The sequence below is a fragment of the Lepus europaeus genome, chromosome 23 (assembly GCF_033115175.1).
Source record: "Lepus europaeus isolate LE1 chromosome 23, mLepTim1.pri, whole genome shotgun sequence".
NCBI classification, from domain to species: domain Eukaryota; kingdom Metazoa; phylum Chordata; class Mammalia; order Lagomorpha; family Leporidae; genus Lepus; species Lepus europaeus.
The window spans coordinates 12,818,317-12,845,763 of record NC_084849.1 but is presented as its reverse complement, the minus strand read 5'-3'; the positions used below and the strand labels follow the sequence as shown (position 1 = coordinate 12,845,763).

Sequence of the window (27,447 nt, the reverse complement as noted above, 5' to 3'; positions counted from 1 at the left end):
CGTTGCCTGGCAACGGGCGCCGCGGTGACGTCACCGGCCGGCGGCGCGGGCGGGGTGGGCCGTCTACCTCTTCCTCCTCCTCCTCCTCCTCCTCCTCCTCCTCCCCCGGGCCGGGATGAGATCACCTCAGCCGGCGGCCGGCTGTCCCCACGCTCCCAACAAATCGACTCCTAGGCGAGCGCCGGCATCTCATGATCTCATGGCCCCGCGGGACGGCGCCGGCCGATGAGGTCACAGCCCCGCGCCGCGGGCTCCCGGCGCCTCCGGACAGCGAGCCCCGGCCCCGGCCCCGGCGCTCAGGCCTCCCCGCAGGGAGGGCCAAAGCCACCTTTGCAGCTCTTCTACGCCTCTGGGTCCGCCCACTCCCGCCCTTGTTCGCTAACAGGTCGCCCCTAAGGCCGGCAGAGGGTGACCGCCGTGGCTGCGCGCTCCGTGAGCCCCGAGTGCGTGGACACGACCTGCCTGGCGGGCCGTGCGAGGGCGACGCAGCTCTCGGCCCTGTCTCACGGACGAGGGAGCCGCGGCGCCCCCAGGGCGGAGGCCCGGCACTCCGACTCCCTTCCTTCTCCTCGCCTGCACCCCAGGCCTCTGCAGCGGCCGCGGCCAGGCTGGCCAGGCGCCCACGAGACACCGGGCACTTGGTGTTTCGGGTCCCTGCTCCACCGGAGGGGGATCACACGGCGGGTCCGCAGGGGCGAGTGACTGGCTGTGGAGCGGGGGTTTGTACCAGGTGCCCTTGACCCTACAGCAGACACTGGTACCCTGAAAAAGACGCCGGCCAGCGCCCCCCGCCCCCCCGGCCGCACACCCAGCGGCACGCAGTCAAAGCGGCTGGAAGGGGAGAGCTCACCGCGCCCTGGCACTGGCCAGCGCCTGTCCCTGAGGGCGCGTGGGGCAGGGGGGCAGGGCGTTACTTCCCGCCCACTTTGCAGAGGTGAGGATGGAGCTTCCTTGAACCAAAGCCACGTGGCGAGGGAGCAGCGGTTTCAGCTCAGTGTCATGTCCACGCGAAAGCCTTCCTGTTTACCAAAGGAACCCTCCGTGGCCTCTCTCTAGTTTTACTTCCTAGGCTTATGGCAGTTTGAGTTTTGTGTGTGTGGTTAACGGTGATCCCCCCAGGGAGGCAGGGACCCTGTCTGTCTGGGTTGGCGTGTTTCATTCACTGTCATCTTTACAACACCCAGTGCCTAGCATACAGTACATACTTAAAACGTATAGTTTTTTTTTTTTTTTTGGAGTGAATGCAAAGCGTTGGTGGCTGAGGCCAGTGGGCAGTGCTGACCGTCACACGCAGGCTTCTAGGCAGTGCAGGCCCCTTGGTACATGTCCTTTGCTCTGGTGCTTGCTCAGAGCCTCTATATTCCAAGTTTACTGCAGCACCGTCAAGCCTCTAATTCTACCTCCCACCGCCTCCCCCCCCCCAAAAAAAAAACTTTTAAAAAATAGTTGGGTACATAGGTATTGTTATTTTTTCCTCCCTCCCTCCCTTTCTTTCTTTGACAGGCAGAGTGGACAGTGAGAGAGAGAGAGAGAAAGGTCTTCCTTTTTCCATTGGTTCACCCCTCAATGGCTGCTGCGGCCGGTACACCGCGCGCGTGATCCGAAGGCAGGAGCCAAGTGCTTCTCCTGGTCTCCCATGTGGGTGCAGGGCCCAAGCACTTGGGCCATCCTCCACTGCACTCCCGGGCCACAGCAGAGAGCTGGACTGGAAGAGGAGCAACCAGGACTAGAACCCGGTGTGCCGGTGCCACAGGCAGAGGATTAGCCAAGTGAGCCACGGTGCTGGCGGTATTGGTTATTTTTTAATCCTTACATATGTTATTTTAAAAAAGCCATTAGCTGAAGATTTTCTTGCTAGTTTCTCAGTTGATGGTAACATTCCCAGGGACAGGACAAACGATTCCCCCCAGTTTGTGGATGAGGAAAACTGACCCTCAGTTTCAGAGAGGTTCATCATTTTGCTTAAGGCCTGAGAGGTGGGGTCTGGATCTGTCTGGCGTCGGCTTGGCTGCTCTGACCCATGGCCACATCTGCCTCCTGGTGACTGGACACTCATTGCTAAAGACCAGAGTCCACAAAAGGGGGTGTCTCTTTCTCCCTCCTGCCCCCAACCTCCTGCAAAGTCTGCTCTTCTGGCTTCCAGGGCCAGATGAGGCGGAGGCCAGAGAGCGTGCCAGCGGCTGGGGCTGGGATCAGCCTCTGGTGCTGCGGCCCCAGGGGCGGCTGACGGGAATCCCTGGGGCCAGGTCGAGGCCCCGCAGGAACCGCCAGGCTGGGTAGAGAACTCTGCCCGTCAGCAGCGGCAGTCGGGCTCCTGGTTTCATTGGCCACGGCTCCCTTGTTCTCAGAGCCTGGGCCCATGAACTGGAAGGGCCCTGCCCACGTGGCCTGGCAGCTGTGCAGCACAGCCTCTGTAGCACAGGGCCCCGCTCTGTGGCACCCAGGAGAGGCCTAATTATAAGATGTTGATGATGAAGTGGCCTGGGACCCTGTTAGCGGTGGAAAGGCGGCCTCGTCCCTCTGTCCGGGTCCCAGTTGGATGGATGTGCTTATCTATCCCCGTGTCAGCTGTGATGGGCACACATGCTCTGGGCTGTAACTGCCGGTGCCTGGCTACCTTGAAAAGCACCAGGGATTGGGCTTGTGGGGGGATGTGCAAGGGGCTGGAGGGAGACAGAGATGGACGGAAGGGCCTCCTTTCCTAGTGGCTGGGAGCCCCGAGCTTCCAACTAGACAGCCCCCTGCCCCAGCTGGGGGTCTCAGCCTCAGTTTCCTCTTCTGCAAGGAAGGAAACAGATTCTCCCCTGGAGCTGCCAGAAGGGGGCCGCCCTGCTGCCACGCTGACTTCAGCTCAGGGACACTTCTGACCCCCAGAACTGTAAGATAATAAAACCATGGGGTTTTAAAGCCGCAAAGGTCGGGTAATTAGTTACCGTAGCCATAGGAAACTGCATCGGGGAAGAGAGAATTACTGCTGTCACCAGGACAGCGGCCAGGTGGAACGGCTGGGGCATCCCGGATGGGCTGGTTTCCGTGGCACAATGGGAAGAGGCCACCCCCTGGCTGCTGTGGTCCTGGCCACCCCTCAGACTGGATCTGTCACCCGGATGTGTGACGCCCAGTATAAAACGTAAGAATTCAGGGTCTCCCGTTTAAAAATCAAGAAATTCAAGACAGCCAACACACTGTAGCTTTGCAACACTGCCATCCCTTAGCCCCAGCACAGGTGACTGGAGCACCTACTCTGTGCCGTGTGCCATACTGGGGATGAGACAAAACATACAAGAGACCTGGTTCCTGTTCTCTGCACGTGAAGTCTAGTGGGGCAGAAACCCAGCAATCACAACATCGCGTGATGCATTCAAAACAGAAGTAGCCTAGGGGCCGTGGAAGCACACAGGTGAGTCACCCAATCCCACCTGGGGCCAGGTGAGGGCAGGCTTCCCAGTGGAAGTGACATCTAAACAGAGACCCCAGGATGACAGGGCGATTAGAGTCAGCCAGACAGGGCTGAGGGGCCAGGGAGATGGCGTTTCCAGCAGAGGGAGTAAGAGAAGGGCACAGTCTGGGGGTGGCAGGTGGGAGCTAAGTGAAGTTCAAAACATCTGGCAAGTGGGGGCTGGTACTGTGGTGCAGCGGATAAAGCCACCACCTGCAGTGCCAGCATCCCATATGGGCGCCGGTTCAAATCCTGGCTGCTCCACTTCCGATCCAGCTCTCTGCTATGGCTTGGGAAAGCAGTAGAAGATGGCCCAAGTCCTTGGGCCCCTGCACCCACGTGGGAGCACCAGAGGAAGCTCCTGGCTCCTGACTTCGGATTGGCGCAGCTCTGGCTGTTACAGCCTACTGGGGAGTGAAGCAGCGGATGGAAGACCTCTCTCTCTCTCTCTCTGCCTCTCCTTCTCTGTGTAATTCTTTCAAATTAAATAAATAAATCTTAAAAAAAAAATCTGGCAAGTGAAGGAAAGGGTGTCAGCTGGGAAGAGACCTAGAGACACCCCTCTGAACACCACTGGAAGGCTGCAGGATTGTGGATGAGGTACTCAAAGACTTTCTCCTCTTTTTGTAATTTTAAAAATTTTTTTTATTTTTTGACAGGCAGAGTTAGAGAGAGAGAGAGAGAGAGAGAGAGAGAGAGAGAGAAAGGTCTTCCTTCCGTTGGTTCACTCCCCTAATGGCCACTACAGCCGGCACTGCGCTGATCTGAAGCCAGGAGCCAGGCACTTCTTCCTGGTCTCCCATGCGGGTGCAGGGACCCAAGCACTTGGGCCATCCTCTGCTGCCCTCCTGGGCCACAGCAGAGAGCTGGCCTGGAAGAGGAGCAACTGGGACTAGTACCTGGTGACCCAACCGGGACTAGAACCCTGGGGTGCCAGCGCCGCAGGCGGAAGATTAACCAAGTGAGCCACGGCGCTGGCCAACTTTCTCCTCTTAAAATAGAACAGCCCCAGACACCGAGGCCTGGCCACAGGGACTCAATCCCCTGCCTCCCGCAGTGTGCGGATGGGGCTGCTCTGGGTAACAGGAAGCCCCAGGGCCCTGCCGTGACCTGGTCAAGCTGCAGGGACACAGATCAGGGCCCTTCTCCCCATCATGCCCTGCCTCTGCTACAGTCTTTCAGCGCCCACCTGTGAGGGGCTGCCGTGTGCCAGGCACCAGGAATGAGCACACAGCAGAGACCAGGGCTCCGTGTCCCAGGGCCCTCTCCCTCTGTGCTGCCCCTGTTCTTCTGGGTCTCCCTCTCCCTCCGTTTCGTGCAGGCCCTGAAGGCACGGACCGGTGGTATCCTAACAGCTAAGACCAAGCAGGCCCTGGAAACGGCACCAATCCTTCCCAACCTCACGGAGCCCTCCTGGGGAGGATAAGACAGGCTAAGCATCTGTAACCAGAGAGCAGAGCATTGTGGGGCAGATTTTCAAATTATGGGTGCTCAATGGATACTCCATGCCAGTGGTCGCGAACCGAAATTGTTGAAGTCAGAAGAAACACTTCTGGCCCCTAGCATTTTGGCTAAGATATTTAGCCTGTACCGTCACAGGGGCAGACGAGGCACTCAAAGCCATGAACTTGTCTGAGGATGCACAGGTGACAGCAAAACCAGGCTGCCCCAAGACTAAGCCCAGGACCGGCTCAGATAGGTTCTTAGCAAGAAAACCATTTCATCCTTTTTTTTTCTTTTTGGCCTATTCTTTCTTTCTTTTTCTTTTCTTTTTTTTTTTTTTTGACAGAGTGGACAGTGAGAGAGAGAGACAGAGAGAAAGGTCTTCCTTTGCCGTTGGTTCACCCTCCAATGGCTGCCGCGGCCGGTGCACTGCGCTGATCCAAAGCCAGGAGCCAGGTGCTTCTCCTGGTCTCCCATGGGGTGCAGGGCCCAAGCACTTGGGCCATCCTCCACTGCCTTCCCGGGCCACAGCAGAGAGCTGGAGTGGAAGAGGAGCAACCGAGACAGAATCCGGCGCCTGACCGGGACTAGAACCCGGTGTGCCGGCGCTGCAGGCGGAAGATTAGCCTATTGAGCCGCAGCGCCGGGTTTTTGGCCTATTCTAAGCTCTGCCCTCAGTACCTCTGGGTCCCAAGGAGCAGGCCCAAGACCTGCCAAGCCTCAAAGGGCCAACGATCTGTGGGGTAGCAAGGCCGAGCCTTCCACGTGAAGTCACCAGGGGGAGATGCTCAGAAAGGAAAAACCAGACGCGCACAGAGCGCCCTGAGCTGCCAGGAACGGCCGCGCACACCCACCTGTGCTGCCTCAATCTGCTTCTCACCTTGTTGCACAACTCCCTCTCACCCCTGGGAGGTAAAAGCCATTCTTTCCTTTTTCACAGCTGGGGAAACTGAGGCACAGAGAGGGGCAAGGGATGACCAGAGGAGATACTGACAAAAATAGCACGACCGGCATTCCAACTCAGATCCACTGACCCCAGTGCCCCGGCTTTGCCCATCCACTCTGGAACCTTCTGCACAGGCTGACAGAAACCCATCCAACCACCCCAGTGGGGGCAGGCGACGGAGACCCACAGAGCAGCAGCCCCCGCCCAAGGCCAGGTGCGGTGGACTCTTCCAAGGCTGCTTCCCCAGTCACTGAGCTCGCAAGGAGATGATTGGCATCCGATGGCTCATTAATCCCGCAGCACCCCAGGGCAGGGGTTGCGCTGTGTCCCCACACTGTGGTTTGGAAAGGTAGGACAGGGAGCCATGTGCTTGGGCCTCCCCGTCTTGCGCTGTGTGCAAGTTCACCCCAGCACTCGTACTCCACCATTCCTTCCTCTGAAAGTCATCGCACACCTTCAACGGGCCCCTGTGCACAGCGGAATGAGATGTTTGAGAGGGATCTGGAGAAACGCAGGCACCAAACTGTTGCCCACTTCTGTGCCACGGCTCTGGCTGCCCCTCCCCTGGGCAGGCCCTGTCGGCTTCATGTTGCCTGGCTGATTCCCACCCAGGCCTTGAAACTGGGTTCCGTGGTTCCCATCTCTAGGAAGACTTTGCTGGGGGCGGGTTTGGAGACCCCTTCTGTTTTCCAAGAGGGCCTGGAGTTACTGCTTCCCTGCCTGCCCCCACACCCTTGGACCTGAGTTTTGAGCTAGGAGGTCCCAGGTATGGGGAGCTCCGCTGTCCAGCGCAGTGCCTGGCACGCTGTGGTGTCCAGAGAGCACCTGCAGAGGGAGGCTAGGAGGGGAGAGGTCATGTGTCCTGGCAGCACTCACGCCGGGGCCTTTGGCCTCATCTTGCCCAGCCCTTCTGCCACTTTCCTAAGTACAGGAGTTACTGGGGGTTGGGTTAAAATGCAGATTCCAATGCAGCAGGTCGGGGGCGCAGGCCTGACTCTGCTCCCAGGTGCTGGATGGCAGCTGAAGGCACTCGGGTCTGGCTGTGCCCAGCCCCTGGGCTCCTCCACTTCCCCTCTTGTTCCCGGTGCCTGCCTGAGACACTTAGCACTGGGCAGGGGAGGGTGGCCACCCAGAACAGCCATGGCCAGCGCCCTCCGCTTTGCAGTTAGGCCCAGAGAAGGGTGGGCCTTGGGTACAGGGATGACGGCAGCTGCGGCGCAGCCAGGCCCACTCTCCAGCAGTGACCACGGGAGCTGCTGAAAGGCATCATCTTTCAACCTGGAAATCGATTTCCCAAGGCCCCCCGCGCCAAGGGTGGGCACAGGAGGAGGGTGGGAGAGGGCGGGAGCATTAAACTAGCAGCTGTGCTCCTAATTCCCCAGGAGGGGGCCTGGCTGCCCCTCCTCCCTGCTGAGTGTTTGCCATTAAAAACAAACAGTATTATTTGGTTCAATATAAAATAAATTAAAGGAAATTAAACTGCGGGGGCCATGTGGCGAGCCTTGTCCTCCATTGTCTGTGGCCGGTTTTCATCTTCCCCACTGGGGCACGACAGCTTGTGGGGTGTGGAGTGGGCAGGACTAGATAGACAGATAGATAGGTAAATAAATAAATAAATAAATAAATAATGCCAAGACCCCCCCCCCACCAGTGGAGGCTGCTGGGATACAGGGAAATCCCAGGTGCCGGCTCACGCTCTGTCCCTGAGGTTCCCTTGGTGGCAGAATGTAGCCTTTGCGAGTCTCCCAGGGAACGGAGGGAAAACAAAACAACAAAATGACATACAAACCCAGGAGACAGAAGAGGGGACAGCCAGGTACCTGAGGGGGACACAGGGGAACGAGGGTGTGTTGCACCTGGGGTGGCGGCTGCAGGAGCGGGGAGGGAAGGGGATAGACAGGCAGGAGCAGTGCAGTGGATAAGAGTGTCTGTGCAGATCTCCACATGCAGAAGTATGAAGACCCCTACCTTACACCTTACGTGAAAATGCACTCAACATGGACTAAAGACCTAAATCTACAACCCGATACCAACAAATTATTAGAGGACATTGAGGAAACTGTGCAAGACATTGGCACAAGCAAAGACTTCTTGGAAAAGACCCCAGAGGCACAGGCAATCAAAGCCAAAATTGACAAATGGGATTACATCAAATTGAGAAGCTTCTGCATTGCAAAAGAAACACTCAGCAAAGTGAAGAGGCAACTGACAGAATGGGGAAAAGTATTTGCAAACAATGCAACAGATAAAGGATTAATAACCAGAATATATAAAGAGATCAATAAACTCATCAACAACAAAACAAACAACCCAGCTAAGAAATGGGCAAAGGACTTAAATAGGCATTTTTCAAAAGAGGAAATCCAAATGGCCAACAGACACATGAAAAAATGCTCAGGATCACTAGCCGTCAGGGAAATGCAAATCAAAACCACAATGAGGTTTCAGACAGAAATCAACAACAAATGCTGGCGAGGTACCCTAATCCACTGTTGGTGGGAATGTACACTGGTATGGCCACTGTGGATGATAGCATGGAGATACCTTAGAAATCTGAATATAGACCTACCATATGACCCAGCCATCCACTCCTGGAACCCACCCAAAGGAAATGAAATACTTATTTCATATGATAGAGTTATCTGTACTGCCATGTTTATTGCAGCTCAATTCACAATAGCTAAGACATGGAATCAACCGAAAGGCCTGTCAACTGAAGACTGAATACGGGATATGTACACCACGGAATACTACACAGCAGTAAAAATAAAAATGAAATCTGGTCATTTGCAACAAAATGGATAAAACTGGAAAACATCATACTTAGTGGAATAAGCCAGTCCAAAAAAGACAAATACCATATGTTTTCCCTGATCTGTGATAGCTAATAGAGCACCTCAAAGGTAATCTATAGAAGTGAAATTAACACTTCAAAATGCAAAGACTTTGAACAGCCCTTGTCTCGACTATTGATGAACTTTTTTTTTTTTAATACAATTTATTGGACAACTTATTTAGTATAGAGTTAATCATATGTATAATAAGAATGGGAATAGAAGAGGGAGGAGGGAGAGGAGTGGAAGTGTGGGTGGGAAGAATTGCTATATTCCTAAAGTTGTACTTACGAAATGCATGAAATTTGTATTCCTTAAATAAAAGGTTTCTGGAGAAAAATGTGTAGGTGCAGGGGCACAGTGTGTTGAAGCCCCGGCCTGCAGCGCCTGGCATCCCATATGGACGTCAGTTCAATGCTACTCCATTTCTGATCCAGCTCTCTGCTATATCACACCAGGGAAATCAGCGGAGGATGGCCCAAGTGCTTGGACCCCTGCACCCGCGTGGGAGGTGTAGAAGAAGCTCCTGGCTCCTGTCTTGGGATCAGCTCAGCTCTGGCTGTTGTGGCCATTTGGGGAGTGAACCAGTGGACAGAAGACCTCCCTCTTTGTCTCTCCCTCTCCCTGTAACTCTGTCTTATCAAATAAGTGAAATATTTTTAAAAAAGAGTAGGTGCAGAGGCAGGCATTAAGCACAGTGGTCAAGATGCCAACTGTGATGCCCACATACTGTATCAGAGTGCCTGGGTTCAAGCAAGGCTCTGGCTCCTGACTCCAGCTTCCTGCTAACAACGGTGGTGGCTCAAGTGCCTGGGTTTCCGCCATCCATGTGGGACACAAGGATGAAGCTCCTCGCTCCTGGCTTCAGCCTGGCCCAGTCCTGGCTATTGTGGGGGCATTTGGGGAGTGAAAAAGCAAATGGAAGCTCCTGGCCCTGCCACGTGGTTGCCCTGGCGAGGCACTGGACTTCTCTGTGCTTCGGTCTGCTCAGCTGCAAACTGGGGACAAGAAGAGTCTCGCCCAGAGGGGGACTGCAAGGATGAGCTGAGTGCACGTTGGGGAAGCCCTGACGAGAGCACCAGGCACGGCAGCCGTTTATTACTACTGCACTCTATCATTCTATAGCATTGCTTCTTCTACTATTATTGTGAGTCCCTGGGGACATCTCCCTGGGCACCTGGAGGACTTGACCTCTCACGTCATAGCTCTGCCTCAGCCTTGCTGTGTGACCCTGGGAAAGTGAACGCCCCTTGCTGAACTTCAGGTCCTTCCTCTATAAAAAAAGGGCTGATTGCCCTGGCACGGAGACAGCAAGAGCCACCCAACACCCAACGTCCCCATCCCCTTTGCCTTTCAGCTGAGAATCTCAAAATGAGATCAGCTGTTGCGGCCATCTGGGGAGTGAACCAGCAGATAGAAGACCCCCTCTTCCTCTCCCTCTCCTTCTCCCTCTCCCTCTCAAATAAATAAATAAATAAATAAATCTTTAAAAAAAATGAGAATCTGCATTTCTGCTGAGGTCCATGGGCTGCCAGCTGCAGGAGGAAGCTCTCCAGCAGATGGGATGACTGAGCGGTCACCGCAGAACACTGACAAACACAGACGGCAAAGCACACAGCACCCACAAGTGCATTCAAAGGGTACTGTAGCCGGGTCAAGGGCGCTCATTTCAGGAATGCAAGCACTGCTAGGAAACCCAGTTATCACAGGCTCGAAGGAGAACACGCGGATGCTCTTCGACCAAATTCGACGACCACTTCTGATTCGAACGCTTTCAGAAAGTTGGACTAGATGGATGCTTTCTTGCTGTGACCAAACGCTGGCCTCAGCCCCAAAGCTGGCATCGGGGTCGACGGGGGACTGTGGCAGTCAGCTCCACGTGTTGATGGCACTAGCAAGGCTGCAGTACTGGTGACGCACCCACACCTTGACCCAGGCGTGGCTGGGAGGGTGTTTGTACTTGAGCAAACATCTACCACTGAGGTCACCCTTGACAACCGCGGCGGGGCCACATCCAATCAGTTGCAAGATCTTAGGAGCAAGCGGTCCTGAGAAAGGGGACCGTGCGCTTGGAGACCGCAGCAGCCGCGGCTGCCTGAGTTCCCAGCCCGGCCCGTGACCATCAGACCTCACAGCCTTGCAAGCCCATTCCTGGAAATGAATCTCTCCTGTGCACGCACTCTGCTGCTCCTGTTTGTCTGCAGTGCTCTGACACAGGGACCCCAGAGGTGCTCTCTCCCGGACCAGGGAGAAGGGAAACTGCCCACGGGTGCCTCTGGCAGTACAGAAAACAATCCGGCAGCAGGAAGTGGCCCAGTGAGCACCCAGGAAAAGACGGGTGGTGAAAGAGGTGCAGCCCGGCTCTGCCTCCACGTGCCATCCCAGAGCCTCTACAACACACTGCTCCCTTGGACACCTGCTCCTGGTCCTCCTTGAAGACTATGGACCTCAAAGTGGTGGCTAAAAGCTTAAAGCAAGGGGGCTGGAGCTGTGGCGTAGCGGGAAAAGCTGCCGCCTGCAGTGCCAGCATCTCATATGGTTCAAGTTGTGGCTGCTCCACTTCTGATCCAGCCCTCCATGATGGCCCAAGTCCTTGGGCTCCTGCACCCGCGTGGCAGACCCAGAAGAAGCTCCTGGCTCCTGGATTTGGATCGGCCCAGCTCTGGCTGTTGAAACCATTTGGGGAGTAAACTAGCGGATGGAAGAGCTCTCTTGCTCTGCCTCCCTCTCTGTAACTCTGACTCTCAAATAAATAAATGTTTAAAAAAAAATAGTTTAAAGCAAGGCACGGACAAACAGCAACCTGTTGTCGGCACTGGAGGACGTGTAAAGTCCAGAAGAGAAAGAACCGTTGGGGGATTCCTGACAAAGCTGAAGACCCTCAGTCCAGCAATTCCATTTCTAGGTGACTGTTAGAGAAACCTGGGTGTGTCCAGACACTCATCAATACACTTTCATCAAGCAAAGAATGAAGCAGCAATCTGACTGTCACAGTAGGGTAGGTGAACCACGGACCGCGAGACAGCACTTGAAGTGAACAAACTGAGAACTGGAGCTACCCCTACCCATAAGGCTCAGTGGTTCTCAGACTTCACTGCACGGTCCAGACACCTGCAGGGCTTGTTGAGGCATCTCCTGCAGGGCCCCACGGCCAGGGTTTCTGAATCACTGGGTCTGAGGCAGGATCTGAGAATTTGCATTTAAAAAAAATTTAAAATTTATTTGAAAGGTAGAGAGAGCAAGGGCAAAAGAAAAAAAAATTGTTCATCTGCTGGTTCACTCCCCAGTGGCCCACAACAGCCAGAGCCAGGCCAAAACCAGGAGCCCAGAATTCAATCCAGGCCTCCCACATGGGTGGCAGGAACCCAAGTACTTGAGCCACGATCCTGCCTCCCAGGGTGTGGAGTTGAAAACAGAGCTGGGGCTCAAACCCAGGCACTCTGCGATGGGGTGAGGCTGTCCCAGTCAGGCTATGAACTACTGCACCAAATGTCCAGTCCACCATCTGCATTTCTGACAGGTGCCAGGTGATACAGCAGCTGTGGGTTCAGGGAACACACCTGGGTTTGCATGGGTGCACCAGCCAGGTGCTTCTCCTGGTCTCCCATGCGGGTGCAGGGCCCGAGGACCTGGGCCATCCCCCACTGCACTCCCTGGCCACAGCAGAGAGCTGGCCTGGAAGAGGGGCAACCTGGACAGAATCCAGAGCCCCGACTGGGACTAGAACCTGGTGTGCTGGCGCTGCAGGCAGAGGATTAGCCTATTGAGCCGCAGCACTGGTCGCATAAAGGGAATCTTAAAAATTCATGGAAAACATCTATTATGAAAAAACTATGCATGGATTTCACAATTTTTTTTTTGCCCTCAAATAAGCTTTTTTTTTTTTTAAAGATTTTTATTTATTTACTTGAAAGTCAGAGTTACACAGAGAGAAGGAGAGGTAGAGGCAGAGAGAGAGAAAGGTCTTTCATCCATTAGTTCACTCCCCAATTGGATGCAATGGCCGGAGCTGCACCGATCCAAAGCCAGAAGCCAGGAGCTTCTTCCGGGTCTCCCATGCAGGCACAGGTGGCCAAGGACTTGAGCCATCTTTTACTGCTTTCCCAGGCCATAGCAGAGAGCTGGATGGGAAGTGCCACAAATGTGGGGATCCTCACTGGGTGCGGACGGGATGACCTGACATGGGTTATTGCCTCAAGGTTGTCTAAGTTCATCCCACAGGTATTTGGGGGGTGGCTGACCAGGCATTGCTGTGTTGTCTGCGTCATGTCATTTTCACTGCCGGAACTCTCTCCCTAAATCATCAACTGTTGCCTGTGAGGCAGTGGCATGGAGTGACAGGCTCTTATCACTCACAGATTCATTATGTTTGGTAATCTGTGTGGGTTTCTGAGAGGGGGGTATCTTTCCCATATTTGAGCGCTTGAGAGTGGCATGCCATACCAACTCTAGCCAAAGGAAAGACACGCACAGCACTGCTGCCATAACAAAGCAAATTTCTAGCACCTCAGCGGCTGACGACATTATGCAGGGGTTCCCTATGTTAGACGAACAGACAGTGGTGTATCAGATCATACGTTTGTCCTGTGCTTAGTGGGGGACTTCCTTGATTCTTCAGGTCAAGGCCGTATGGCCACATGGTGTCTCTGGAGCGTCACCTCTCTCGAGTGAGGGAAGATGACTTGGTTCCGAATTCTGGGATGATCAGTCCCTTATGTGAATTCGCTGGGCGAACCGGAAGTAAAAGGAGGAGCCGCTTCTGGGCGGTGTGTGCCTAACCTGGGGTCACTTCGACCGAGGACAAGGACAAGGAAAGGGGCGTAGGAGGGGGTTCTGTGCTCACCCTCACAGAACCGAACAGCACACAAAACACGGAGGGGCCTACTTGCCGAAATCAAGGGGGGACCTCGCCAAGTCCGACACACTTTTAGTCACGTTGGGTGCCAGATGTTGCTGAAGATTTGTTCTGAGAGGAGGAGCGTGGTGGGGGCAAGAGGCGCAGAGTCACCACACAGACCCCGGGAGTCGGATGAAAGTGGGCCACAGGGGAGCAGCCTGCAGACTCATTTATTTCAGTTGGTACAGCTGCTTATATAGCCGAGGCAGCCAATCTGGTCAAGGGGCGGTCTATACCCTAACCAATCACAGCCTGTTGCCAGGCAGGCTCCGTTGCCAGGTGGGTTTCAAAGCTATTCCTGAGTAACAGAGTTCACTTGCCAGCAGCCATCTTGGCATGGCTTTCTCATTCCACCACAGTGGAGCAGCCGGGACTTGAACTGGCACCCATATGAGATGCTGGCACTGCAGGTGGCGGCTTTTCCGGCTACACCACAGCACCGGCCCCTAAGCTTATCTTTCAATTCTACTTTCCATGAACTTTTTGAAGTACCCTCATACACAAAACCCAAAAACACAATGTTGTGTGGCAACGTAAGGTGCAAAAGGGTATGCATGGGATACCATGTATGTTAACTTGTGCACAACACTCAGTATTCTAGCCTGTGAGAGATACACACACACAGCAAATAAACCACAAGTGGTTACCTGGCGGGTGGGAGAGAGGCTGAAAAAATCTTACAGAATGTGGCAGAGATTTTGTCCAAGTCCCATTTTTTCCTCCCTACCCTCGGACCTCAGGAAGATTTCCCAGAATGCCCTCCTTTGTGGGGGGGGGGGGACCCTGGCTGAGTTCCAGCCAGCAGGAAAATCAGGATGCAAGTGACCTGCACCACCTCGTGGGGCCTAAGACTTTCCATGCACTCCTCCAACTTCTCTTTGTTCACAAGATCAGCTGGGTGGCGAGGTCCCAGGGAGGCCATGAGGTCCTGGGCCCTCGCTACTCTAGGCTGGTGGTCCCTGCACCAGCCACAACAGCACCACCTGATTGTTTGCTAGGGATCAGAATCTCGGGCTCTTCAGGGGGGCATGTGAATCAGAATCCCTAGCGGTGAGGCCCAGGAAGCAGCGTGTGAATAAACCCCGTGGATGATTTTTATGGACATCCAAAGTGTGAACAACTGTTCTCAAGGGATGGTAGTTTCACTCGTGGGAGAAGCCTGGATCCCTAAACACCTGCACTGAGCAGAGCCACCCAGCTGACCTGCACTGGACTGTGATGAGCCAGGAGTCAGGGACTGTCATGGAGGCCATGCAGACTTTGGTGTCCTTTGCTCTAGTTCTGCCATTTCAGAGTGCCGGGGGCTCCAAGGACCAGATCAAGGTGTCAGCGGCGTTATTCTGAGGCCTCCCTCCCCAGCTGGCACGGCTGCCGCATCTTCACGTGGTCTCCCCTCTGTGTCCACGTCCAACTCCGCTCTTCATGTAAGCACCCTGGCGCACCCTACCGGTCTGCTTTAACTCAGTAAGTTACCTCTTTACAGATCCTATCCCCAGATACAGCCTCATTTTAGGGTACTATGGGTTGAAAGTTCAACATGGAAGTTTTGGGGGACCTAATTCAGCTCACACATTAGGGGAGCTGACCCAGGGCCATAAAGCAAAGTTTAACCCAGCGTTCCCACTGCCATTGGCGTCAGATGGTTCTCAGCTGCAGGGGGCTGTCCTGCGCTTGGCAGGAAGTGAACAGCATCTCTGGTTCTGCCCTCTGAATACAACCAAAACTGCTTCCTGGAACTGCCCAATGTCCCCCTGGCTGGGAGTCCCTGAGCTAGCCCCTTCTCTGGGACAGGTGTGGCTGGCTCTTCATGGAGTTTCTCGTTTCCATGGGAAAGAGAAGCCTCGCATCTCTGCACACAGGAGGGAGCGCTGTGAGAACCGAAGCTTAGATGGCAGACCCACCCTGGTGTAGACAGATGTCTGCTGGGGGAGGGGGGTGGGGGAGGGAGAGTGGGAGATGTTTGACCTCCAGGAAGGAAAAGGACACAATCAATGGGAAACCACTCTGGGAGCAGAAGTGCTGGGTTCAGGGCCCAGAAAATGCAGGCATTTTAATGGCACAAAAAGCCCCATGAATCCTCATGTCTTTTATATCAAGCAAACATCTCCTTCACTATGGCCCACCCTCCCCCTCCTCCCGTGGACTTGGAGAAAAACCAATGGGGCTGGGCGCTCAGGGAATCTGGCCCTGGTGGAACCTCTTGTCCAGGACGTTAGGCTACACAGGCTGAACCAGAACCGTGTTGAGCCGAGACAGCACAAGGGAAGGCTCCTCCCTGACCCCTGCAGAAAAGACAGCCCAGGGCAGGCGTCTGACACAGCCGTTACGACGCTGCTTGGGACGCCTGCATCCCACCCCATCTCGGAGTGCCTGGGTTTGAAGTCCCAGCTCTGCTCCTGATTCTGGCTTCCTGCTAATGCACACCCTGAGGCAGCAGACGGCAGCCACTCATCCAGGAGACCCAGACTAAGTCCTCTGCTCCCGGGTTCAGCCTGGCCTAGCCCTCCCTGGCTGTCGTGGACATTTGGGGAGTAAACCAGCACACAGAAGGCCTCTCCCGCTCTTTCAATTCAATAAAATTGAATTCACAAGCAGCTTGTGGTTACCACGCTACACAATGCAAGTACAAGATGGTTCCATCAATGCAGGGAGTTCTGTTGGACAGTGCTGTTCTAGAACATTCTTGGGATAGGCTTTGACTCCGCGGGCTTATATAGCTAGCAGGCAGCTGCCATTCTTCCCATTTCTCAGATGGGGAAACAGAAAACAAGCACATCTCTGAGACTCGTGTGGGGCACTTGAAAGGGGCAGCGGCACTGCAGGGTCGCAAGAGTGCGGGTCCTGAGCTCCCAACTGGGCTCAGATCTTCCCTCCATCACTCCTTACCTGAGCTCCAGGAGGCAGGAGCTGTACCCCCGTCTCCCACTTGAGTGGCAGGGACCAGGATACTTGGGTCATCGCCTGCTGCCTCCCAGGGTGAGCATTAGCAGGAAACGGCAATCAGGGGCAGAGCCTGGACTTGAACTTGGGCTCCCCAACATGGGATGCAGAGGCACCAAGCAGCATCTTACTGGCTGCTAAATGCCCGGCCCTGCACGTGACGATTGAGCATTTGAAACACAGTGTGGCTGAGGAAGTGAATTTGAAACTTGGTGGATTGAAATCCAGAGCCACAGCTCTGGTAGCGCAGCGCTGGGGGCACTGTGAAGCCCAGCGTGGCTGCTCCACAGGGAGCAGGGGAGGAAGTGGTGGGTGATGAGGTCCGAGAGGCGGAGCAGGAGCCAGACTTGGCAAGGCCAAGACAGGAGCTACACAGCAGTTCTCTGGGTTTGTAACGAGAAGAGGCACCGAGGTACCTGTGCTCCTGAAGCTCAAGATCAGTTATCGCCATCTTTGACCCTCTTGGCTGGCCAGCGAGCTTGGCTGTCCTGGGATGCCCAGGCGCAAGGATTCCTGATGGACTCTCGGGGGTGGGGGGCATCTGGGAACGGGCACTGGAGGAGGGATGATTAAGAGAGGAGGAAAATGAAGGGACTCCCAGAGTCCCCAGACAGGGGGGCTTGCTCGGCCTCGCACGGCAAGGCCATCAAGCAGGCTGAAATACCAAGGCTCTTCCAACGTGGTCATTGTCACATTAACGCCCGAGCTGCCCCCTCCGCGGACGGCATGGCAGTGCGGGAAGGAGCATCTGGGCCGTGAGCCATTCAGGGTCCCTGACAGATGTGCCGTCCCCCCACCCCCACGCCAGCTGCAGACGCGGCCCGTCCTTTTCTTCCCCCCAGACAAGGATTGATGAGGATTCGGGAGAGCACTCAGACAGGCAGGGAAAGGCTGTGAACCTCTTCCAGGGCTGCAATTTATCTTGGGCACGGCATTCACAGCTCTTCTTACAGCCTGGATGATGTGCTGACCCGGCACATCAATCTCGTCGAATAAAATAATAATAATCCGAAAAAGGGAGCTGGACTGTAGCCAGTGCGGCATTAGTAACTGTCGCCCACACCTCGGAAGGCGACCGGCCCCGCCCCTCGCCCCCAGCAGTACCCACCCAGGGAGAAGGAAGGAAGGTGGCTCTGGCAGGACGTGGGGGAATCTGACGGAGACCATGTGGGGTTCTTGTCCCTAACTCCAGGAACTCGCGTGGGAGTGAGGACAGTCTGGCTGCTCAGAGCAAGGGCCCTGGAGTCAAGTTCAAGTCCCTGCAGAGCCACTTACAAGCTGAGTAGCCTCGGCCTACTTCCTTGACCTCTCCTGCTCTTGTTTCTCCTTCTAGGAATGTGAAGTGGTTCAAAGAGTTAAAAAGAATGATGCTGGGACCCAGACACTCCACTTCAAGCTATTTACCCGGAACTCTGTTCAGACAAGGACTTGCACACAAACATTCACAGTACAATAGCCAAAAAGTGGAAGGAGCCCAAACGCCTATCCCTGGATGAATGGCTAAGCCGACTGTGGCCTGGCACACAGTGACATATCACAGAGCCACAGAAAGGAACGGAGTACTGATGCTACCATGTGGAGGAACCTTGGGAATATCATGCAAACCAAAGGCAGCCAGACATAAACGGCCACCCATTGTACAGCTGCGTTCCTGGACGCGTCCAGCACAGGTGGGTCCATAGACAGATGCCGATTGTTGGGGAGGGTGATGGGGAACAGGGGCTGCAGCAATTGCTTAATGGGCATGCAGTTTCCCACTGAGGTGGTAAAAATGTTTTAGGAGTAGACAGAGGTGGGGGTTGCACAATATTGTAGATGTGTTAAGTGCCGCTGGATGGCTAATCGTTAATTATAAGTTGGGAGACTTCTACATCAATTCAAAAAACACCCCAAGACTTGCAAGTCTAACGTCAGAAGGAAGTGAGCTGAGCAGAGCCCAGCCATAGGAAGGGCTCACCAGACACGGGCCACTTCCGCAGCTACCAGGATTGTCATCATGAGGTTTGTGGCCTCTGGCCTTGTGGGACTGGTAAGATTAAATGAGGGGGCCGGCGCTGTAGTGTAGCGGGTAAAGCCATTGCCTGCGGTGCCAGCATCCCATATGGGTGCCGGTTCTAGTCCTGGCTGCTCCACTTCTGATCCAGCTCTCTGCTATGGCCTGGGAAAGCAGTAGAAGATGGCCCAAGTCCTTGGGCTCTTGCACCATATGGGAGACCCGGAAGAAGCTCCTGGCTCCTGGCTCCTAGCTCCTGGCTTCGGATTGGTACAGCTCCAGCTGTTGCAGCCAACTGGGGAGTGAACCAGTGGATGGAAGACCTCTCTCTCTCTCTCTCTCTCTCTCTGCCTCTCCTCTCTCTATGCAACTCTGACTTTCAAATAAATAAATAAATCTAAAAAAAAAAAAAAAAGATTAAATGAGATAATATCCTTGGGAGGCCGTGAACACTGTGAGGATGAAGGTTTTTGTCTACTTCGCTCTCTGATGTATTCCCAGTGCCTAGAACAGAGCCCGGCCCATTTCTGGGAATTCAACAAGTATTGCTTGGACAAACAGCATTGCTACACACCCTGCCTGGTCTCTGGTCACTGCTCAGCCGTATTTAGCTGTGTTCATAACTCCTGGTTTCTTTGAGTACCCCCTTGTGGTCTTTTCTAGCTCAGGGAAATGAGAGCTACTTTGCTTGTGGATTTCTGTGACTTCAGGGCAGAAGTGTGTAGACACCTGCCAATTATAAGCAGTTTGATCTGCTAAAAGAGGAGGTGGTGGGAATTAGTACAGCTGGCTGAACTATCCAGCATCCATGCATCCAAATACCTACCTGCCCACCAATTCACCCATCCAAAAACCTTCTCATCCAGCCGTACAAGTTAACCTGTCCACCTGTGTATGCACTCACTCATCCACCTGCCAATTGTCTGTCTCTCTCTCTCACATACACACACACAATCTTACACACATGCAATGGATGCCTGTGAGTGTATCACAGATGCAGGTGACTCACCCACAAATGAGCTGCGTTCCTATCCTGCTGTCATGGAGGCAGCACAGTGGGGAACGAGCAATTACAGCCAGGGTGGTGTGCGCCAGCCCTGGGAGACCAGGATGAAGCTCCTGGCTCTTGGCTTTGGCCTGGCCCAGCCCTGGCCATCGTGGACATGTGGGGAGTGAACCAGGGGATGGAAGATCGATCTCTTGATCGCTTGATATCTCTCTCTGTCTCTCCCCTTCACTCTCTTTCCTTCTCCCTCTCTGTAACTCTGCCTTTCAAATAAACACATTTAAAAACAAACAAACAAACAAAAAACAAACAAGTGCCGACCCTGCAGCAGGGACAGGAATTGGTCAAGACGTGTAAAAGGGGGAAGCGTCTTTGAGGCAGACGGACCAGCAGGCACAGCAGGCAGGAGACAGGAAGGCACAAAGCCGACTCTGAAGTCTACTCTGAGAGTTGGTGGCCAGTTAGCATTTCAGTGTCTCAGTTTTCTCATCTGCGAAACGGGTAAGACAAGCACCCGCCACAGGATGATACTGTCAACACGGGTGAGTTAAACAGTAAAGGAAACGAAAGAAGTAGAGCCCAGCTGAAGCACCGAGACCAGAGGGTGGGAGGCAGGGAGGAAGTGCAGTGAGTAAGGGTGCTGGGCCAGGAAGGTGGGCCTGGCAGAGGCTACACAGCCTCCCCTGCCTCCCCCCAGGTGAGAACAACCCACCTCACATTTCGTCCAGGCACATCCATCAAGCCCTTTTGTCTCTCTGGCATCTCCACTTCCTGCAGGAGGAGGCAGGCTCAGGGGTGTTAAGTGATTTGTTGAAGGCCCCATGGCTGCACAGCATCAGGGTGGGACTGGCCCAGGGCCCCCAGCCTCTGCTCCACCTGCCAGATCGTCTGGAATAAGAAGTGGCCGTGGCCTTGCGTGTTCAAAGATGGATCGTTATGCTGATTCTGGGGTTGACCGGCTCGGGGCTTTTTGGACAAATGAAATAATGACCCCTCAAAGAGACCAGTCCTAATGCTTGGGCCCTGTGAATGAACCTTCAGAAAAAAGGGTTTTGCAGGTGCAAGGGACTGAACGGTGTTGGCCTAGATTATTGGAATGGGCCCTAAACACAGGCCCATGTATCCTTATGAGAGAGGCAGAGGGAGACGTCACTCCCAAGAGAGGACAAGGTGATGTGACTGTGGAGGCACTTGGGAATGGAATGGCTGTAAGCTGGGGAAAGCTGGCAGGCACCTGAGGCTGGAAGAGGCACGAACAGGTCCTCCCCTGGGGTCCCTGGAGACAGTGAGTCCTGCTCACACCTGATTTCAGCCCAGTGATCCTGCCTCTGGACTCCTGGCTTCCAAACCATGAGAGAATTCATTTCCCTCATTTCAAGCCATCAACTCTGTCATTACAACAGCCACAAAAAAAATGGATGCTCAGTTTTCATTCAGAATTGAGAGCCATACAAGAACCAGGATAGGGAGAGAGTCCGGCCAGCACCCTGAATGTCCTAAGTGGTCAGTACCTGCCTGCCTACTTGTTCTTCCAAACCCACTTTGAGGTAGAGTTTGAGGGCAGCATTCCAGCCCTGCCTGCCGTGCAGCAGATGTGCGGCTACAAAGGCACCCATCTGTCAGCCCGCCGACTCCTCGTCCCTTAGGGAAAGTAACGCTATTCACTGCAGAGAAATACCGAGAGGCTCGGTGGAGGACTTCGCCCAAAGTACTCCTAGCACTGTCACAGGTGCACAGCTGGTGCTCAAAAAGACTGTAAGCTATTACTGTGACAGTTACTTTTCCAGGCACCGCTAAGCTGGCTTCTCCTACACACAGACTCACGTCTCCTGCCCTCCCTGGACATCAGGAAAATTTCCTGGAGCGGGAGTTCGGGGCAGTGGTTAATGTGCCTTTCAGGATACCCACATCCCATATCAGAGTCCCAGCTCAACTTCCAATTCCAGCTTCCTGCTAAAGCACTATGGGAGGCAGCAGGTGACTGGGTCCCTGCCACCCACACGGGAGGCCTAGATGGAGCTCCTGGCTCCTGGCTTCAGCCTGGCCCAGCCCTGGGCATAGTGGGTATTTGGGGAGTGAGCCAGCAAGTGGGAGTCCTCTCCCTATCTGTCTCTGTCTCTCTGCTTTACAAAAAACAAAAAACAAAACAAACAAAAAAAGCCCACAAAAATAAACAATAATTTCTGTCTTGTTTCCATCTGCGGGCTGTAGACCAGAGGGCACAGGGCAGGGACAGAGTCTAACTCCCCTTTCTCTTTTGCATCCTCACTAACCCCCGCACACAGCTCTGCGTGACACTGTGCAAACTATCTGGACACACTGGGGCCAGGGGGAAGGTGGAAGGGAATTTAATAATCACACGAATGAGTAATGACAAAGCCCCACAGACGCTTCGAAGGACAGACCAGGACTCGGGCAGGACGGTCTAGAACTGACTGTTTTGAGTACTAGTTTCAGAGATCAGCAGCCACTGGATCAGCGTCGCCATGGATCTGGAGGGCGTGCGCAAGGAGCTGGGACAGGAGGGAGAAGGGCGCAGGCACGAAACGCAGGGCGCGGCTTGAGGTGCTGCTGAGGGGGAGGGGCAGGCCCTGCAGCCAGGTCTGTGGAACTTGACCTTGCTCATAGCAGGGTTCAGGATGGGCAGAAGTGAGAAGTGTTGGGTGGAAACATGCAGATGAGCTGTTTTCTACAAGGTGGCTCCGCTGCCTATTTTGAGATATACAATGTATTTTTATTTATAAGAGTACTTCTAAAAAGTTCATAGGAAAATGGAATTAAAAGTCCATTTTGGTGCAAAAAAATATTTGGAAATCTGTGCACAGATTTTTTCATAATATGCATCTTCCATGCCATGCCGATCTGAAGCCAGGAGTCAGGTGCTTCCTCCTGGTCTCCCATGAGGGTGCAGAGGCCCAAGCACTTGGGCCATCCTCCAATGCCTTCCTGGGCCACAGCAGAGAGCTGGACTGGAAGAGGAACAACTGGGACAGAATCCAGCACCCCAACCGGGACTAGAACCCGGGGTGCTGGAGTTGCAGGCAGAGGATTAGCCTAGTGAGCTGCCGCGCTGGCCTCTTCCATGTTTTTTTAAAACCATGAGCAGGGAAGAGTAAGCTCCCATCTGCTGGTTCACTCCCACATGGAGCTGGGAGCCGGGAATGCACTCCAGAGCTCCCATGTGGGTGGAGGAACCCAGCTACAGGAGCCACCATTGATGCCTCCCTGTGCATTAGCAGGAGGCTGGAGTCAGAAGCGGAGCTGCGATTGAACTCGGGCACTTTGATACAGGATACAGGCGTTGTAACTGGCGTCTTAACTGCTGGGCCAAATGCCCGCCCCTCTGGGAACTTTTTGATGACCCCTCTATGTATGGGATTTCAATTTTCTTTGGCACTAAAATGAACCAGTTTCCATTTTCCAGGAAGTTTGGGAGTCCCCTTGCCGGCAGTCACCCTACTGCCATACAGATCACTGGAGTTACTCCTGCTGTGTAACTTTGTACCCACTGACCCCTCCCCGTCTCCACCATCTGGTAACCATTAGTCTATTTCTACTTCCAAGAGATAGGCTTTTCAGACTGCACGCAAGAAGAGGACTTTGAGCATCTTGCCATAAAGAAATGCTGAGTGCTGGAAGTTGTGGGTGCACTGTTACTCAGAGCCGGTCTTTTTTTTTTTTTTTAGACAGGCAGAGTGGACAGTGAGAGAGAGAGAGACAGAGAGAAAGGTCTTCCTTTTTGCCGTTGGTTCACCTTCCAATGGCCGCCGCGGCCGGCGCACCGCGCTGATCCAAAGGCAGGAGCCAGGTGCTTCTCCTGGTCTCCCATGGGGTGCAGGGCCCAAGCACTTGGGCCATCCTCCACTGCACTCCCTGGCCACAGCAGAGAGCTGGCCTGGAAGAGGGGCAACCGGGACAGAATCCGGTGCCCCGACTGGGACTAGAACCCAGTGTGCCGGCGCCGCAAGGTGGAGGATTAGCCCATTGAGCCGCGGCGCTGGCCTACAGATCCGGTCTTTGCACAAGGTTACTGCAGTGTCACGTTGTGCCCCATACATCTGTACATTATCACAGGTCCACCGAAAATGAAAGCTGCTCTGGCCGCAGGGAAGAGAGTGAAGCAGAGAAGGTTGGAGAGACCGACAGAGGAAGACCGTTTGGTGTCACAGTGCTGAGGACAAAGGTGGTGGCGCTGGAGACACAGAAGGCAAACACACTCTCACGTTGTTTAAGGCGAGAAACTCATCAGAACTAGGTTATGGACCAGAAAAAGCAAGGGAGGAAGAGGAACACAAGACCAAGGTCACTCCTAGTTGTTGACCTGAGCAAGGGGCACACGGAGGGGCAGCCCTCTGACATGCAGAGCAGGGGGGAGGCCCAGGCTTTGAGGCAGCTCCCAAGTTCATTCTTGGCAATCAGCCCACTGTGCCTCGTTCCTTTGTCTGCCTCAACCCCGGCAGTGCTGACAGAGCCTTCCTCAGGAGGCCACATTTTAGCTCACTTGAAATCACCCCCTCTTGGCAACAGTGATTGGATAAAGGGTGGCCACATGACCCCTTCCCCCCCAGTCCAGGGTGGAAGAGGGGGACTGGGCCCAGGAGTGTGCATGAGCTGTAGAATGCTAAGGGGACAAGCCACGTGATGGTGGCTCTGGTAGGTGACAGACCATGAGCCACACCACAGCCAGGGAGGTTCCATTTTGGTACACCAGGACTGACAAACGCTTGTCACCTGTCCAAAGTCACACAGCCAGAGGGGGGCATAGCTGGGTCCTGAATGTGGCTGTGTCTGGAGCCCATGTCCACGTGCATAACCATTAGCAGCACTGCTTCCCGGGGCCTAGTACGTGGTGCAGTGTCATGGGACGCTGCACAGGCTTGGGGATGGTGACGGTGGTCTTGGAGGGTCAGGCAAGGGCATGTTAGGACCACTGCAGGCCCACTGTTTCCCCTCTCCATTTCCTCTTCCTCCAAGCAATGCCTGGTGTAAATTCTGAGCTTTCTGACCTTGAAAGATGTGGATTTTACCTCTTTAACCCACCTGTCTTGGTCACCTTTCAGAGGCACTGGCAGTTCTTATAACCTACAGGTGATATCTCGTCCTAGGCCAGCTCAGTCCTCTGCATCCCACTGGCTACTCCCCAAGACCTCTCCATCCCAAAGATGGAATGCAGGCCTTCCCCAAGGTAGTACCACTGCTACCACTTGTCCCACCTGTGAACCTGGCAGACATTACTAATCAATCGCAGAGCTCCTTCCTCCTGAGCCTAGGTACCCTTTACAAAACGAGATCCAGGCACTACAAACTGTTGAAAACCTGTTAGGCCCTTTCCTCCTTGAGAGATACAGGGCATGTCACATGCTTTTTTTCTTTTCTCAGGTGACATTTCAAGGAAGCTATGGTTTGGATGTGGTTTGCCCCTCAAGGATTCACATGTTGGGAGCTTGGTTCCTGTTGCAGCAAATGTTACGACACGGTGGGACCTTTAAGGGGTGGGGCCTAGTAGAAGGTCCTTAAGTCAGGAGGTAACTGGGGACTCTGCCCTTGGAAGGAATTAAAGTTGTTCTCATGGGACGCTCAATCATTTTCATAGGAGGGCTGTATAAAAGGAGCAAGCCTGACCTCGCCCTAGCTTCTGGTCCTCACCCTGTGATTTCTTCCTTTCACACTGCACCTGCTGTGATGACACTGCCACAGTGAGAGCAGCCAGGCGGGCCTTGGCAAGAGCTGGCACCAGGCAGTATGGACCTTCCGCCTCTGCCGTAGCGAGCCAAGCAAACCTCCTTTCTTTATATCCATCTGGTCTCGGGTGCTTACTTACAGCCACACACATGGACTGACACAGATGACAGCAGTATCCAGGGCAGCTCTGAGCAACAGAACCCAGGAGATGAACTTGGAGGGTGGCGGTGAGACAAGAAGGAGGGAGAACAAAGAGCCGAGCTCGGCCTCCAGGAATCAGGAGGTGGGTGGCAGGTGCCACTGCCTCTGGTTCTGTGTATTCCACGCAGTGGCATCAGCGCTGCCTTCGCCCAACCCCTCCTCTCCCAGAAGATGCCCTGAATCTGTGCGAGTGGGGCCCCCTGCAGCCACACCCAGGGCCTACCTTGGACTTGACAGCCAGGATGATCTTGGGCAGGGCCACGATGAGGCACTTGAGGGCGATGGTGATGTATTTCAGCACAAAGTCGGCGATCCCCACGATCCACAGCAGGTCGAAGAAGTCCAGCGTCTCCAGGTTGGGCTTCAGGAAGATGAGGCTGGGGGGGGAGGATTCAGAAATCAGCATGTTCAGTGAGTGCCAGGCCCGCACTCGGGAGTGCCACAGATGTCACCTGTGGCGGGGACACTGAACTGGACACCTGTGCCTGTTCCCGAACCTGCTACTCACCTGCCATGGGACCGCTGGTGGGTCTCTTAACCTCAATAAGCCTCAATTCTCTTGAGTTAAGGGATCAGATTGACTGGGAACATCACTAAGCGCCCCTCCAGATTCTAGGAGTCCACAGGAGGCTTTAGCAGAGGTTAAAGGAAGGACAGAGGGAATCTGATGCATCAGGCATTGTGCTAAGCTCTTTAAAAAAATTAATTTATTGGGGGGCCGGCACTGTCGTTCAGCAAGTTAAGCGTCCACCTTCAACGCTGGCATCCCACACAGGTGTCAGTTCAGTTCCCAGCTGCTCTACTTCCAATCCAGCTCCCTGCTTATGTGCGTGGGAAAGCAGCGGAGGATGGCCCAAGTGCTTGGGCCCCTGTCACCCATGTGAGAGACCCGGAAGAAGCTCCTGGCTCCTGGCTTTGGCCTGGTCCAGTCTGGGCTGTTGTGATCATTTGGGGAGTGAACCAACAGATGGAAGGTCTGTCTCTGTAAATGCCTTTTTTTAAAGATTTATTTATTTTATTTGAACGAGTAACACAGAGAGAGGAGAGGCAGAGAGAGAAAGAGGTCTTCCATCCGCTGATTCACTCCCCAAGTGGCTGCAATGGCTGGAGTTGCACCGATCCGAAGCCAGGAGCTAGGAGCTTCCTCCGGGTCTCTCACATGGGTGCAGGGGCCCAAGGATTTGGGCCATCTTCTACTGCTTTCCCAGGCCATAGCAGAGAGCTGGATCGGAAATGGAGCAGCCGAGACTTGAACCAGCGTCCATATGGGATGCTGGCGCGGCAGGCAGCAGATTTATCCACTTCTGTTACTATTCCACTAAAAAGGCCTTCTAATCCTTTCTCTTTCCCCACCTTAGGAACTCCTAGAACGCACATGTTGAGTCATTTGATAATATCTGGTAGATTCCCAACAGTGTTTTTTAGTTTTCTACTTTCTTATTCTTGCTTTTGGTCTGACTGTATAACTTCCTGTGTTTTGTCTCCTAAGTTGGATATTCTTTCTTCCGCTTCACTGATTCTGTTGTTAAGGCTCTCCATTGTATTTTTTATTTGTTCCATTGAATTCTTCATTTCCAAGATTTCATTTCAATTTCTCTTTAAGGTCTCAATTTTGTGGGAGAAATTTTCTTTCATGTCATGTTTGGATTTCATTAGTTTGTGCATTTGCTTCTTTTTTTTTTTTTTTTTTTTTTGACAGGCAGAGTTAGACAGTGAGAGAGAGAGAGAGAGAGAAGTCTTTCTTCTGCTGGTTCACCCCCCAAATGGCTGCCACGGTCAGCACTGAGCCGATCTGAAGCCAGGAGCCAGGTGCTTCTCCTGGTCTCCCATGCGGGTGCAGGGCCCAAGCACTTGGGCCATCCTCCATTGCACTCCCAGGCCACAGCAGAGAGCTGGCCTGGAAGAGGAGCAACTGGGACAGAATCTGGCGCCCCGACCGGGACTAGAACCCCAGTGTGCTGGCGCCGCAAGACGGAGGATTAGCCTATTGAGCTGCGGCGCCAGCCTCTGATTACTTCTAAGTAATCCTATGATCAATTTTTTTGAATTCCGTTTCTGGTATTTCT

At 54.0% G+C, this 27,447-nt stretch overlaps 1 protein-coding gene across 8 annotated transcripts in view; it reads right to left on the bottom strand.

Annotated features, from left to right (window-relative positions):
• Positions 1-27,447, bottom strand: part of RNFT2 (ring finger protein, transmembrane 2) — a 69,293-nt gene that overhangs the window by 24,015 nt on the left and 17,831 nt on the right. For all 8 annotated transcript variants that reach the window (XR_009864874.1, XR_009864873.1, XM_062182009.1 and 5 more), the window contains exon 7: positions 25,605-25,758. Coding sequence is in view for 6 of the 8 variants with exons in the window: in XM_062182009.1 (XP_062037993.1) it covers positions 25,605-25,758 (154 nt within the window). In the remaining 2 variants the exon portion in view is untranslated. The remainder of the gene's footprint in view (positions 1-25,604; positions 25,759-27,447) is intronic.